This window comes from Penicillium soppii, assembly GCF_028829465.1.
Source record: "Penicillium soppii strain IBT 18220 chromosome Unknown utg000007l, whole genome shotgun sequence".
In the NCBI taxonomy this organism is placed as follows: Eukaryota; Fungi; Ascomycota; class Eurotiomycetes; order Eurotiales; family Aspergillaceae; genus Penicillium; species Penicillium soppii.
The window spans coordinates 701,071-715,276 of NW_026643237.1; the positions used below are offsets into that span (position 1 = coordinate 701,071).

A 14,206-nucleotide genomic window follows, 5' to 3' on the forward strand; every position below is an offset into this window, starting at 1 on the left:
TATATTATACAGGGTATTTAAAGAGTTCTGAAATATCCAGTGTGACAACCACAATTAAACTAGGGTAAGCAAAGACCGCAAAGAATATCAATGGCACGAACAGAGATTAATGACCACAATGTGTAGAGAAGTATAGTATTCAAATCACATTTAGAGTGTCGCCAGACTTTCTTAGCGGAATTGAGACTACTCGTTAATAAAATTTTATCTCAATGATATTTCCACCACAGAATTAATTCCTCGTGGGATGATGATCGTGATTTTTGTGTGGGTCACTGAGAACTTCCCCCTCCTGCATATGATGCTCACCCAATTTGATACCAAGCTCGTAGTCCTGCTTCTTCCATGGCGCAGGCCACACGAAAGCATCTTTAGGAGCCGATACTGCATCGAATTTATCGGGGTCAACGGCATTATTGCGTTGCCAATCCACTAGCGCATTGAAATCGCGACATTTCCGATTCACACTGAAGTCTGGCCAAGGCGCCTGACGGCCTTCCACCCAGTCTAGGGTCAAAACCTCTGTATTTGCATTGCATTGGAGGTTTTGGAGAAGTATGTCGGTACAATGACCAAGATGAATCCACCACATCTTATCCTTGGGGTCCATCTCTGGCTCATAGCCCGGATAATCCTCGAAGGCAGATTTGCGGAGTAAGTTGAGACAATGAATTTGCTACTCATTTCTGATGTCAGCTACTGCAAGGTTTCTTTCTTTTGCCATCTCAATCAAGGTGGCGGGGACGAGAATAACGGAAGACCTTACATGCATCACATCCAACTGGACCATATATGCATCATCTCCCATTCCCCAGTACTCATCATCAAAGCGAGCAACTTTCTCTGGATCTTTGCCTAGCTTGATGATCTGCTCGCGAGTAACAACATGTGTCAAGACCTTCTCATACTGATGCCAAGCTGCGTCATTCTCGGCGCTGGGCTCCTGGCGGGCAATCGATATCTCTGGCAAAGGAAAGAGTGTTCCGTTGAGTGTAGTTTCATATCCTGGAATCTCTATATCGTCAAGGATGGGCGCTGAAACGCAAACGACATTTGTCAAATTTGAGCAGTACTTTGGTCAAGGCACAAAGACTTACACCACCATGAAACGGGTCTGAGAATGGCATTTTTCTGATCACTTGAGAAGTTTCTCTTCCCAGTGAGTACTAGAAAGACGTTGATGCTCAATATGACCACATTCGTAACCGTCAGGAAGATCCAGGCGTTGGAATGAGCCGGCTTTCGTGCCAGACTCCTCTTGTTGAGAAGCTCTTTGGACTCAATACCTTCCTCTTCGTCATCATCAGTCTCGCTTCTGACGGCATAGAATTTGGGCTCTCGTTGAAAGAGTTTCCAGAATTGTGAGAACCCCATTGTGTTTGCGCGGGGTGTAGTGGAGAGCCCGCCCTGGAGGGAAAATTAAAACAATGAACAAGTAGCTCTCACACTTATCATACCACAGCGTACTGTATGTTTTGTGACGACATTGACAATGGATGCTGCCAAGGTATATCAGAAGGCATAACCATAGCATTATTCTGGAAATGATCGACGGCGCTCTGCGTCTATTGCACGGGTCACGCGCTGGGCTGAGCTGAAGATAAGCAAGGCAGAACGTGCATGCCTGCTCTGGTAAGCACACTATTGAAATTTCGCATAACTATTGCTTTGACAAAACTATCGAATACGAATTCGGTGACTTGATCTCATCATAAGCGCTGGCAATTGGGAAGTACTTCTTGGCATTGGGTCGACTTTATCCACTTTGGAAAAAAGGCTGACGGATCCATTCCACCCCAGCGTATAAACCATTGAAGCTACTTTAAACGGTTGAATTCCAACTCCATGGTGGTCTCTAGCGTTGCATAGATCGTGCATAGGTACGGGGATGACCAAGTGATGAAATGCCTAGTGTGCCGGCCGAACTTGATCGGCGGATATGTATTTTGTAAATCCCATTCACACTGGTGCATGTGCCTATTAAGTTTAACAGGATGTTTTGGGCTTCCTGCAGTGTTCCTATAGATGGTCTTTTGGCACCGATCAACTAAATAACTGTATTCAATTTTGATATTGTAGAAGAATGAACTATGGAAGTGTCTGTGATGAGGGCAAAATGAAAGATCCATTTAGAATTACCAATTACCATGATTCCAGGGCATGGTAATCCTCTCAATTTGATTCAACATGCAATTACGGTACAGAAACATACAGTTGGCGGGCTGGAAGAGCGAGGATGCAAGGGCAAGGTCTGCATATGCGGTAGGTCTCGTAGCATCACCGTTGCAGGAGATCTACCATACCAACTGAGACCAACTGAGAAGTAGGATGTGGTAAAACTACCATGCAGATAACAATTGGATACAGTATCAAGCCAGCTGGTTATCACCAAATAGTTCTGAGTAGCCAGCGCCACGGTTGCATGGGAATCAGACGAGTTAGCCATACCCTCAGGCATCTGAGCGCCACTAGAATGAGCAAGGACTGACGGCATCGTGTTTATCTTGGAAGAAAGAGATACGTGATTCGAGGCCGAACATCTGACCGCCATTAAGCATGATGCGCAGGAGCCGGGATCATGATTTTTTAAACGTATAGAGTTTCAAGTAGATGATAATATCGATCGCGGGTCAGAAATTATAAAAAGCCATGGCCCTACTCAGGAAGGTACACATCATAATCCGGAATCACTTTCTTATTCTTTGCTCATCTAGCTACCCAAATTTACATTCAAGCTCAAGATGCATATCTCTTATTTTGTTGGTTTCCTTGGAGCCATTGGGACAACGCTCGCACTCCCAGTCTCCAACAATGACCAGCTAGATTCGGCCCCTCAAGATGTTGAGAAGCGTTTCTACTACACCCACTATGTGGCTCCCGAGAAGCGCGACGAGAACCTTGAGAAACGTTTCTACTACACCCACTATGTGGCCCCCGAGAAGCGTGACGAGAACCTTGAGAAGCGTTTCTACTACACCGCCTATGTGGCTCCCGAGAAGCGTGATGAAAATGCCGAGCAATCTGATGAAGAACTCGAGAAGCGTTTCTACTACACCCATTATGTGGCCCCCGAGAAGCGCGACGAGAATCTTGAGAAACGTTTCTACTACACCCACTATGTGGCCCCCGAGAAGCGTGACGAGAGCCTTGAGAAGCGTTTCTACTACACCGCCTATGTGGCTCCCGAGAAGCGTGATGAGGAAGCTACCAACAGCGTATAATTGCCTCTAAATGATTTCACTGGCCATGGGAGCAAATAAATGTCTCGTTGACGCTTGAAATGAGCTGTTTACTTTGTTCTGGACAAAGCGACTCTGCCCCTTACCCTATCTTGTTCAAAGAAGATACGGGAATCTTGCACGGCTTCAAGCATTCAGAGCGATTCGCAACTGGTGTTATTTTCTAGCTTTTTAGTGTGACTTTTATGATTTCTACGGTCGCTAGCTTACTTTAGTTTCTATGAATGTTTGGTTTCTTGTGGGTCGTAATACATTTAACCCACTTATCATCTATCTCGGGTTTCCAATAAAATGGATATAAATTGTCTTCCACCCTAGGGGATTGATCAAACTCAAGTTTTATCAATGGTACAGAAGAGTTCAAGGAATTGATTTATTCCGTAGTCGATCTTACAATTTCAATACAATGTTCTATAGATAAAGTGGAGCGTACTACGTAGTATCCAGAGTCAAAATTTAGCGCGAGCGCCTTTTTATTTTTGAAAAAACAGGCTCAGCCAATAAGGTCGCCCAATGGATCGGCCCGGCCGGGTAAAAGATTAGTCCACCATGGGTACGCGATATGATCAGGCGGCAAGCTCCACGCCACATTCTTGAGTTATGCAAGGGTTTTCGCAGGGGCTTTCGAATATGATTCATCAGTCAGATTTGAAAGACAATGTAATGTAACACAATCACCGCTGGCTACCTTGTGGTCTTTGAGATCGACAAACCGAACTGCCGATCCTTTTTTCTGCTTGTACGAAAACCCCGCACTAGTTGTGCGTTCCGAGAAACTCGTCATTTGAAGGGTACCCTTTCCTTAACCACTTCCTTCGTATCACCCTCCATGAGCATACCTAGCTCATCGCCAGAGCTTGGCCACCACTTCGATGGCGAGACTGCCCCGTTCCTCTCGAGGGAACCAAGCGACCCACTTGCGCCGAGTCAACCTGAGGATAACGATGGCCAGAAATCAGAGCTATCAAAAAGCACTCGTCTTCGCCTGTTGATTACATTGATCGTAATATTATTATCCTTCGAAATTGGTGGCCAAATGATCACTGGTCCGATGGTCCGGGTGATCGAGACCATCGCTTGCGATAACTATTGGCGTCACCACGACCCAGCTCGGCTACCAGCGACAGGCCATCTCCCAGAACATCTGTGCAAGATTGCACCGGTTCAAACAGAAGTCGCGACCGTCAAAGGATATTCTGACTTGCTAGAGGGGTTATTATGTTCGATATTTTCACTCTGAAGAGAAAACCTCGATGCTGACATTCCAACAGGCGCAATCTGCTCCATTCCATATGGAATTCTAGCAGATCGATATGGCCGTCGGCGAGCCATTCGTCTCACTGTTCCTGGATTTTTGCTCAATGCACTAATCACCAACTCCGTCCTGTGGTTCTCCAATGCTCTCCCTCTCAAAGCTATCTGGCTCGCAGCTTTCAGTTGGGTTATAGGCGGCGGCCCATCAGTGGCGCTCATCGTGATCTGGACCATGCTAGCTGATCTTAGCACCGATGCGCAACGTGCAACGCTTTTCTTCCGAGTTGGACTTGCCAGTCAAATCGCGAGCTTCGTTGCAAGTGCAATCAGTTCTGGATTGATGAGTGTGAACCCTTGGATACCCTTACTGGGTGGTTGTGGGACAGTCATGATTGGTCTATGTTGCGCACTTTCTCTTCCCGAGACCATGAACACAGTATCAAAGACATCGGAACCAGCAAAGCCGGTTTCGGATGAGCCATTTCCGACGTGCGAAACCTCTTTGGGTTCAGAACCCGTACATAGCGTCCTGCTCGGCAAGTTTGTTCGACTCATTCGTCCCTACCTCTTCATATTCAACCGCCGTCTACTCCTGCTTTTATTCTGCTTTGGCACAGTCCAGGTCGCGCAGACCTCTTCCTCATTCTTGACCCAGTACATCTCGACACGCTTCACATGGACCTTAGCACGGGCTCATTTTCTTACTTCCTTCCACATGGCTATCACAATTCCCGTATTCCTCTTTTTGCTACCATTTCTGTCAAAGAAAGTTCTGCAATCTTCATCTCTGCCGAGAAGAGACCTTCAGGTCGCGCGTTTTAGTGATATTGCTCTCATCTTGGGATCACTCGGCATTGGTCTGTCTCCCTCGGTTCTATTTTTGATTCCGAGCATATGCATTCACGCCACTGGAGCTGGGTTTGCTATAGTGATACGGTCTCTCGTAACAGCTTTGGTCAAACGAGAGGAAACCGCGAGACTCTACTCAGCGATCGAACTAATGCAGATGTTTGGAGGTGTAGTGGGTAGTCTCTGTTTTACGAACGCTTTTAATTTCGGATTGAGAATGAGTGGAGTAGGAGCCGGGCTGGTATGGATTTTGGGAAGTCTACTTTACGCGCTGGTTGGTGTTTCACTTGCGTTTGTTCGGGTATAAACCTTTTCAATTCTTCATATTTCAACATATTTGCAATTGACTGCGGTCGGGCTGTCTCCCTTTCAGAATTCATTCTACCATTTTCTTCAAGGCACTATCTAAACTCTCCTGTGGCAGTGACAGCAAATCATTCGCGCTCTCCTCGTATTGCATATAGTCCCCGCCATACCCGTCGACACATGTAACGTAGCCCATCAACGTTGGAAGACCACTGTAGTCCCGTCGAGACAGTTTCGCTGACGCCGTCTGTCGCTGCTCTTCGGCATCATGGTAACTCACCTCCCATTTGTCCTTTGTGAGACGTTCCACTGCAGACAAGATTTTATTCTGTGATACGTTGAAAGATTCGACAAACAGGTACTTGTTGGTTTTCTCCGTGGGGGCTGAGATAGCATTTTTGACCGCGAGAGCAACAGTGCTAAGCGTCGTAGTAGACCAGTGGTGATCACTAAAATCCTTCAAGATCACCGCATGTCTTTTTTGAAAGTCAAAGCTTAAGAGATGGGGAATTGCGCTGAAAAGTCCTGCGTAAGCTCTTCGTCAATGCTCCGAGTGAAGGATAACTCACGTCTCGAAGAATGGTCCAGTCACAAAAGCAGTCCACTTCAATCCTTCTACCTCCTTGCTCTGCAAATACTCAACAATTTGCTTTTTGTGCGTGAAGAAACAAGGGGGAAGCAATTGTGCCGCCCGCTCATTTCGTGTATCATGACCATACTCCGATGGCACGAAATGCTTGACTCCGGCCTTGACAGCGGCGTTGATGATCGCCTTCTGCTGCAAAACAGCCTGTGTGGCGAGCGCGCTGATAATCACATCTTGGCCTGTGAGTATCTCAACAAGTTTTGTGTCGCTCGTGTTATAATTGTTGTCGATACGGTGGACTGGAATGTGCTGTGGGAATTGACTGCAGTCCGATGAAGCGCGACTCAAGATGGAAACCTGGAAATCAGGGTCGGCATCAAAAGCCGACACCAGATAGGGTCCCAGGTTTCCAGTAGCGCCAACAATTATGACCTTCTGGCAAATAGATGACGAAGACATATTTTCGTCCAATGTGGGGTATACGTTGAATCAGGGAGCAGGGCGGGTCATTTAACACGCACCTCTTGTTAAGTCGAGATATTTGGCTAGATCTCATACCCTTCTGACACACTATCGAATCGGAATCACACCATTAGATTGATTCATATCCCTGTTTGTCTTTTGTTTGGAAGGAGTAGTTCAGAACCAAAGTCAACCCTTGCATTTGGTTCGCATATATTGGCTTGGCGCGCTGGTCAGCTGAGTATTACTAGTACTTTGTATTGGTGAGACCATCGCAGATTCAGCAACCCAATATCAGTTTGCTTGCAATCGACTCTAGAAATTTCCAGATTCCAGGGGAATAAGCAGAAGAACCTGCACAGTGTCGAACCTAGATCATCCAGTGAAGTTACTCGGAGCACACTATCAACATCAACATCTCCGTTCCGTATGAAGATTTGTCTGGGTGTATGCGGCGCCAAGCCCGTTTGTCAACTAAACTATCTCGATGAAGCCTTTCTACCCTGACAACTTGAGCTTGTAGCAGGTGACTCGAGCGTGCTTTTAGTTCTGTGACATCAATGTGGCTTTTCACTCTTGGTCTTTGAAGACCGATCAGATATCAGTCTTGAAGTCCGGTTCTTTGGCAACCCTTTTGGATCTCAGTCACTTTCTGGTTGGTGTAGATGATGCCTAGATAGGCAAATTCTTGGTCGGAGAAAGAAACAGTCGTTGGGGTGGAAGATTTATCTAGCTCTGCAGCATTCTAAAAGTGGAGATCCGGTCCAAGTCTTTCAATAAATGCTGTAGCAATGGTTCGTGGAGATGATGGGTAAAATGTTCAACGAGATTAGCTACTCTTTTTCCTGGCCTAAATTACAGTATTAGCCTCTAAACAACGATTCCAGCTACAGTACAGTACCGGCCGTTATTGCCTTTCATGTTGGGAAACAAAGAGACACTCTTCTAAGCCCTAATCCTAATATGGCTGTTTCCATATTTAAAGAACTGTTCCAGTATTGTATGGTAATACAGTACGTCCCGATACTGGTGGACAGCCCATAGCCGACGGGTGAGAATAGATGATACGGACATGGTTTTATCGGTGTACTCCCAACGGGACCTTGCGAAACACTTTGAAGATACTAGTGCTGATTAGACAGCGATAGAGAAATAGCTACTAGCGTGGGCCCATCTATTCCGTTATGGCAAGAAGATCCGGCTTCATATTCAACTACATAGCAGGCAGTGGGCCTCTTCCTTCCATATATTTGATATTTGGAACGCACTGTGTCCCTGGAGATATTGAGGAATTGGATATCGGAGAAGATGAGTCAACACATTTAGGATATCTTGTAGGCTTACGACTCCGGTAGTAGTTAAATACTCTATATGTGTGTTAATGTTTTTACTGTACAGTCGGAGTCGAAACCAGATTCTCCTTTGTGCATTTCCGGAGTCCATCATAGAGTGCATTAATCTGTTCTCCACGGCTGAATCATTTCACGCCAATGAGAATGATTGATTGAAAGAAAAGAGATCTAATGGGAGGCTCTGTTGAAGAACACCCGGCATGACAACGCTGTTGTTACGTTGTCGCCCAAGATACATACAAAAACAATGTAATCGTCAAGTTTCTACTACTCCTCCTCAGTTGTTGCCTCATCGTCGACAGGGTTAGAGAATGGCCTGTATCCTTCTTCGTTGATTTCGGCGAGAATGGACTCAGAAGTTTTTTTGCGCCCCAGTCCATACAGCTCCTGAAAGCTCATAATCAATGGGTGCCATTTTTCGGGATCGATTCGGTTCGCATGCCCTGCCATGCGAATATTTCCATGAACGTGTGTCCGAAGAACCTGGACCTCCAACGCGATAAACCCTTTCATCTCCGCGTCTTGCATCATTTCATACACTCCCTTCAATTCGGCCTCCATCTGAGCAGGACACTCAGCAATGCGCGGAGGTCGAATCAGATCGGAATCCGCCGGTGTCAAGCCTGAATGTCCAAATTTGTCCGGCACATACTTGTAACCATTCGTGCGTTTGAAGTATAGGTATCCTGTTCCCTTGGCTGCGGTCAACATCTCCTTCGACCCAGTTGTTTTTGCTAGAGCATTCACTGCTCCTGCCATGTTGTCCGATGCAAGGTTCAGGACACATTGCTTGGTTCGAATCAAATTGATCGTGGTTTGCGATATGGCCCCTAGGCCTAACATGCATCGATTTCCAAGCCACCATGCTGATGACATGGGCGCGATGTTGGATGTTCCATCTTCGTTCTCCGTCGTTATCAACACGACCGGTGTACCCCAGTAAAAGATGGGTGGGGAAATCGTTTGAGATATCTCGATAGGTATTGGTGCCATGGTGTCTTCGGATGGGAACCTTAGGACGTCGATAATACTTGTCTGTTGCTAATTCAAGTCCTCCAGCTTTGTACTTCCCTATTTATATCTCAGCCTGCTTACTTATATAGTATTAAGTAACCTCCTTTAGCTATACTACCTTGCTACATTAGTGGCCAACGACCGTAACGTATACTATACTTTTTCCCTGGGCCGTTCTAATTCGGCCTTAGTTTCACCTTGGTGGAGCAGAAGTGGCCAACCATCTTATTCCAATGCTTATTATGATTGGTCAGTTCAAACACATACGCTCATAAAATTCCATACCGCCTCCCACACGGCTCTATAAGTAGCCAATAAACACATCTGCTGCCTTAGCTACCCCACTATCTCTTAACTGGCCACTGCCAAGCAATCCGGTTGATATATCGACGATAGAAGTGGCTAATCACTATCATGTTTCCTCTATCATATAATTGGCTAGTTTGAAGACATCTTTTTATTGAATTGAAGTCTGGCTGATCTGGACCCGCCTGTGCACCCTCGGTCTAGGCCAGGCAGGGTTCGCCAAGATAGCTAAGATATATTCAGAACACTGTGACTCTACAGTATTACCTTGCCTCTGCGTGAAATTAGGGCCCATTCAGCCAGACTATTGTCATTCTTGGTGGGCTTTGACGGAGTAAAGTCATTGCTACATAAGTAGCCAATAGGCATTAGCATCCGCAGAAGCCCAGGAGTTGCGTACGGGTAGGAGCAGTGGAAGAATGTGTCTCTAGAAGGTGGGCCCAATTCCGAGGCTTTCCACGATGTATGTACATAAATTTATTCTTTCTACAGCCCGCAGCCTCAGAGGGTCATTCAGAACCAAGTTTCCGCCTAGATGTTACTGTTATTTCTTATCGCACGTTGTTGCTGTTACTCCGGCATCCAAAAGACCTCGACCAAAAATCAGTCAACTGAAGTGGCGATTAAGACTGAGCGAAGAAAACATATGCTATATATACGGGTCTCCATCAATTCATAAAGAAATCTCTCTTCCGCACACAACTGCCTTCATCACAATCCGGACTCCCCTTAAAGTATCTGCCAGCCCGCATTTGAAGTTTGTTGCTGCTCCTATATGAATTGTATCGCTCGCAATGATAAGTTCAAGGCGCTGCAGACACTTGAAGCTTCCAAGTCCTATCTTCACCCATTCGGCCTCGGTATCAAGAAGCCTCAAACCACCCTCTATTAATTGGCCTTCCATAGTCAGGCTCAATTCCCGTAACCCGGTACAATTTGGCCCTACCGCGGCCCCTAGAATGGCGCAGATATCAATCCATTCAGATGCAGGCAGACAACTGCCAGATCCGTTGATAAGACTGCTCTCAACAGCCCGTAAACTCAGCCTTTGAATTGAGCACAACTGCCATTGACACAGACGCTGGAGAAAGATTCTACACGAATGAACTCCAGTCCCACACCATCTGTGGAAGTCGAATTTGTGAAGTTGAAAGCCCAGAACACGGGTTTCAGCATAAATTTGGCGGTTAATGAGTAGGATATTCGATGCAATCTGATGCTTAGGTGTATAAAAGGCATGCGGATTGCGACATGGGCATGTCCCGAATACTAGTTCGTATACTTTCAAACGTAGCTCGATTGGGAGACGAAACAACATTTCAACTCGGACATGTACCAATGAAGTAAAGGGGATTTCGATATATGAACCAAATGCGGTTTTTTTGGAAGTGATCGCTAACATTAAATAAGTTGGACGCTTTCAAAACGGTGAATGTATCCTCATTAAATCCAAGCCCAGCGTTTTCTTCCAGTAGGCCTATATCCCCCGATCTTGCTATTAAACTAGCCAGTAACAGGCCGCTTTGTCCAGGAGTTTTACTAACGCGGCTTAGCTGGTTAAGGCACGTGTCAAGCTGACTCATATCTGGTTTGAACTTGAAAGCGCAGCTCGTTTACATGCGTAGCTCGTTTACTGAATACGTTAACTAACTATGACGCGTATCTTTCGTATTCGCAAACCATCTGGGCAACCGTCGCGTCTTGCAATTTCTGAGATGCGCGCCACTAGATTACCGATCTTGTCTTCTGGATATCCCAGATATACTCGAGTAATTTGCTCGATTAAAGCCTCTCTGGCTGGTCTCAAGAGATCTCTGGGGTATGCCCCTCATATCAAAGAAACATTGCCACGCATCCACGTGTTATGCTCAACCACACACCTCCATCTAACATGCATGAAGCGTCTATACTGCTCCGTGACTAGTTTCCTGGTTCGAGGCAGGCATAGTACTATCCTGCAATCCCCAATCACCCTCTTCGATTTTTCCTGCATAAAATCGAACCAAGAGACCGACCGTAACTGGGCCAATGACGGTGTTTAGAAGAATGGCCCAGACGCCAGTGATGAAACCCTCATCACTCACGTACGGAGTTTCGTTATGTCCGATTTCGATAATCAAAAGCCCAATCTCACCGCGTGCCACCATGGCAGATCCTAAGACTGCCGCCGCGAGCCAGGCCCGGTTCCAAGTGTTCCCCTTCCTATTCTTCCTCTTCTCCTCCTCGTTTTGATGTTGCCTCTGTCCTTCCTGCTTCTCATTTGACTCTTCTTTGCTAGGGGATTTGCCCCCGAGAGCGAGTTGCCATATTGGGATCCAGATTCCAACGATACACTGGATATGATTTTTTAGTCCGATAGCCATCCTTGAGGTATATCTGCATACCTTTGCAAACGCCATGAGGAGGGTATAAACCACACCTCTCCAAATTCGCTTCCCCGTCCACAGCTGCACGAAAGGGATCGCGAATCCGATGCTTGAGAAGAACAAAGGCTCCATCAAATACTGCTGAGGTTCCAACAGATATTTCTCAAACGTATGAACGAAAGTGGGACTTTTATCTGCCTCGCGCTCGCCCTCCTCACGACTCATAACGACAAACGGTCCTTCGGGGCGCTTGCTCGGAAGGTATGTAAGGAACACACCCGCCAGAAAGGCACCAAACAAGACAGATGTACCAGTAAATCCAGCGATGGCAATGAACGCCGAAAGAACAAGGATCATAAGAATGATGTTGGAGACATGGTCGAAGCGTGCAAAATGGTATTCAATGAACTTTCGGAAAAAGGGCGCAAATAACCATTTGGTGACGACGGGGGTAACGATGGCCATGGCTATCGACGCCACAATAGGACGCCCGATAAGCCAGCCCAGATTGACATTCCCGTCTCCTGAAAGCTTGCCCAAGTCACCAATTACACTGCCCCTAGTCAGCTAACGAATTTACCAGAGTTTGTTTGAAATAAGCATCACACCTTAACATGACAAGCCCTACCACATCGTCGATGACAGCAGCGCTCACAAGAACTGATCCTACTCTAGTCTGAGAGAGATTCACTGAGCCAGACGCAGAACTGATCACAGCAAAGGTAGTTCCTAATAGTAGAGTTATTAGCCATTGAATGGCGGACAGTCAAAGAGGAACTCAGAAGGAAACACAGCTCAAATCAGGATGTCTAAGTACTACAACCGAAGTGGAGACAGCTTACCTAGTGAGGTAGCGGAAAGAGCTGCGCCAATGATGAAGGTCTCCACCGCGCCTAGTCCATGTTAGCTTGAACCCCGAAAATGCCGATCACTAAACAAACCATATCCAAAACCAAGATAAAGTAAAAGGTATGAAAGACCGATAGGAAAGCAGACGCCAGTTGCCGCGCCAATCATACTCAAAGTGAAATTCTGCTGAAGAAGATCCACACGAGCGCCAAGACCGCCTAAAATTGATGACATCAGTATTCTTGGGGCCAAGAAGCCAAGCGTAAAAGGTTTTCTTCTTACCTTCGAAAATGATCAAAATCAATCCGACGTATCCTAGAGCGAGAAAAGTCTCCTGCCATGTGTGTTTAAGGATATTGGCCAATGGTACACCGTAAATGATACCGACGGCGATTTGGCCTATAATACCAGCCTGTAGTATCTTCGCGGAGACCCATTTTGCAAGGGAAAGAAAAAAGAAAAAAGATATAAGAATGAGGATATCGATAGCTAGGATTGATCAGTGAGGAAATGAGTAGACGTCAATTTGAATATGCTTGGGTACATACTTCCGGGTTCGTGGTATGGGAGGAAGCCATTGGCCATACTGACGCTTGTTCTATAATAGTGTAAGCCACAAGCCTGCAATATTGCAAGGGGGGATATCAACCCTTAAGTATGCACCACTCTGTTAGAGCTGGGACTCGTCTGTGTTTCTCACAGTCTGGGCAGGCTGGGCATGGTCTGGGCATGATCTGGGGTGGAGGTGGGTTCGTACAAAAAGCGGAGACATCGGATTACCGGAAACGTATATGGCCCGCCACTCACGGCCGACAATGGTTAATTTGTTTTCAGAGACAAATGAAACATCTTATGCTGAGAAATCAGTCTCCTTTCCTCCTTGTATTTCTCTTCGCCGTCAAGTTCAAGCTTAATTAGAAGGTTACAAGTCATATTTCCCTTTCAAGGTTGATATAAAAGAAGAGGATCAATTACTTCAATTGTTCTTTGGGGGTCCAGTGGGAACTATATAGCATGAAGCCTGCGCAATATATTGAGACATCTGTGCGGAATAAGGTTGATTTGAATGTTAGGTTATATGCTTCTCATGAATCTACCAAGACATTGAAACAGTTTGGGTGATTTGAATATGCTGGGAAAGGCAGTTTAACCAGAACAGAAACTAGAAAGGCGTCATCAGGAATAACAACACTCTCATTCTTAGCTTCAGGCTCCACCTAAGCTATATATATTGATTCTTACCTCCCATAAAGCTTTTTCCTTCTCTTCTTCAGGAAGTGCAAATCAACTGCTAGCCCTGCCGCGAGCTTCGTTTTCAATTAGGTGAAATCGGTTGCCTCCTTATTGAGACTAGCGGTGTCATAATCCCTGTTCCAGTAAATGTATTGGGATTCCCAAGATACTGACGCCTCATTTGCTGACTTACTCTTCAGATACATCCGATAATCGAGTTTGCTTGCCCATGAGGTCTTCCGACATTGGGCTTGATCCAATTCCTGCGTATCCCGAGATCCTGTATACCTGTTGGAGATGCGCTGCACTGTTCCAAATGGTGCTGTCTCATTGGCTCCGTTGAATTGATGGGAATTGGGTCATATTTTGAGAGATTCTGGTTGATTTCTT

General features: G+C 46.1%; 6 protein-coding genes across 6 annotated transcripts; 2 read left to right on the forward strand and 4 right to left on the reverse strand.

Annotated features, from left to right (window-relative positions):
• Positions 1–232: 232 nt before the first annotated feature.
• N7529_009521 (oxidase ustYa family protein) lies at positions 233–1,487 on the reverse strand (the record flags this gene model as incomplete). Its single annotated transcript, XM_057245048.1, has 4 exons — positions 233–676; positions 767–1,035; positions 1,098–1,407; positions 1,458–1,487. 4 exons carry the CDS (start codon positions 1,485–1,487, stop codon positions 233–235), a joined length of 1,053 nt encoding a protein of 350 aa, XP_057093311.1.
• A 1,254-nt stretch (positions 1,488–2,741) lies between these two features.
• Positions 2,742–3,221, forward strand: N7529_009522 (uncharacterized protein; the record flags this gene model as incomplete). Its single annotated transcript, XM_057245049.1, has 1 exon — positions 2,742–3,221. One exon carries the CDS (start codon positions 2,742–2,744, stop codon positions 3,219–3,221), a length of 480 nt encoding a protein of 159 aa, XP_057093312.1.
• An 847-nt stretch (positions 3,222–4,068) lies between these two features.
• On the forward strand, positions 4,069–5,649 carry N7529_009523 (MFS transporter; the record flags this gene model as incomplete). Its single annotated transcript, XM_057245050.1, has 2 exons — positions 4,069–4,459; positions 4,511–5,649. The coding sequence occupies 2 exons, from the start codon at positions 4,069–4,071 to the stop codon at positions 5,647–5,649; spliced, it is 1,530 nt and encodes a 509-aa protein (XP_057093313.1).
• Positions 5,650–5,718: 69 nt separating this feature from the next.
• N7529_009524 (isoflavone reductase family protein) lies at positions 5,719–6,693 on the reverse strand (the record flags this gene model as incomplete). Its single annotated transcript, XM_057245051.1, has 2 exons — positions 5,719–6,142; positions 6,218–6,693. 2 exons carry the CDS (start codon positions 6,691–6,693, stop codon positions 5,719–5,721), a joined length of 900 nt encoding a protein of 299 aa, XP_057093314.1.
• Positions 6,694–8,315: 1,622 nt separating this feature from the next.
• N7529_009525 (flavin reductase family protein) lies at positions 8,316–9,041 on the reverse strand (the record flags this gene model as incomplete). Its single annotated transcript, XM_057245052.1, has 1 exon — positions 8,316–9,041. One exon carries the CDS (start codon positions 9,039–9,041, stop codon positions 8,316–8,318), a length of 726 nt encoding a protein of 241 aa, XP_057093315.1.
• A 2,231-nt stretch (positions 9,042–11,272) lies between these two features.
• On the reverse strand, positions 11,273–13,168 carry N7529_009526 (cation:proton antiporter; the record flags this gene model as incomplete). Its single annotated transcript, XM_057245053.1, has 7 exons — positions 11,273–11,701; positions 11,753–12,287; positions 12,343–12,463; positions 12,577–12,627; positions 12,676–12,801; positions 12,866–13,072; positions 13,132–13,168. The coding sequence occupies 7 exons, from the start codon at positions 13,166–13,168 to the stop codon at positions 11,273–11,275; spliced, it is 1,506 nt and encodes a 501-aa protein (XP_057093316.1).
• Between the last annotated feature and the right edge of the window lie 1,038 nt (positions 13,169–14,206).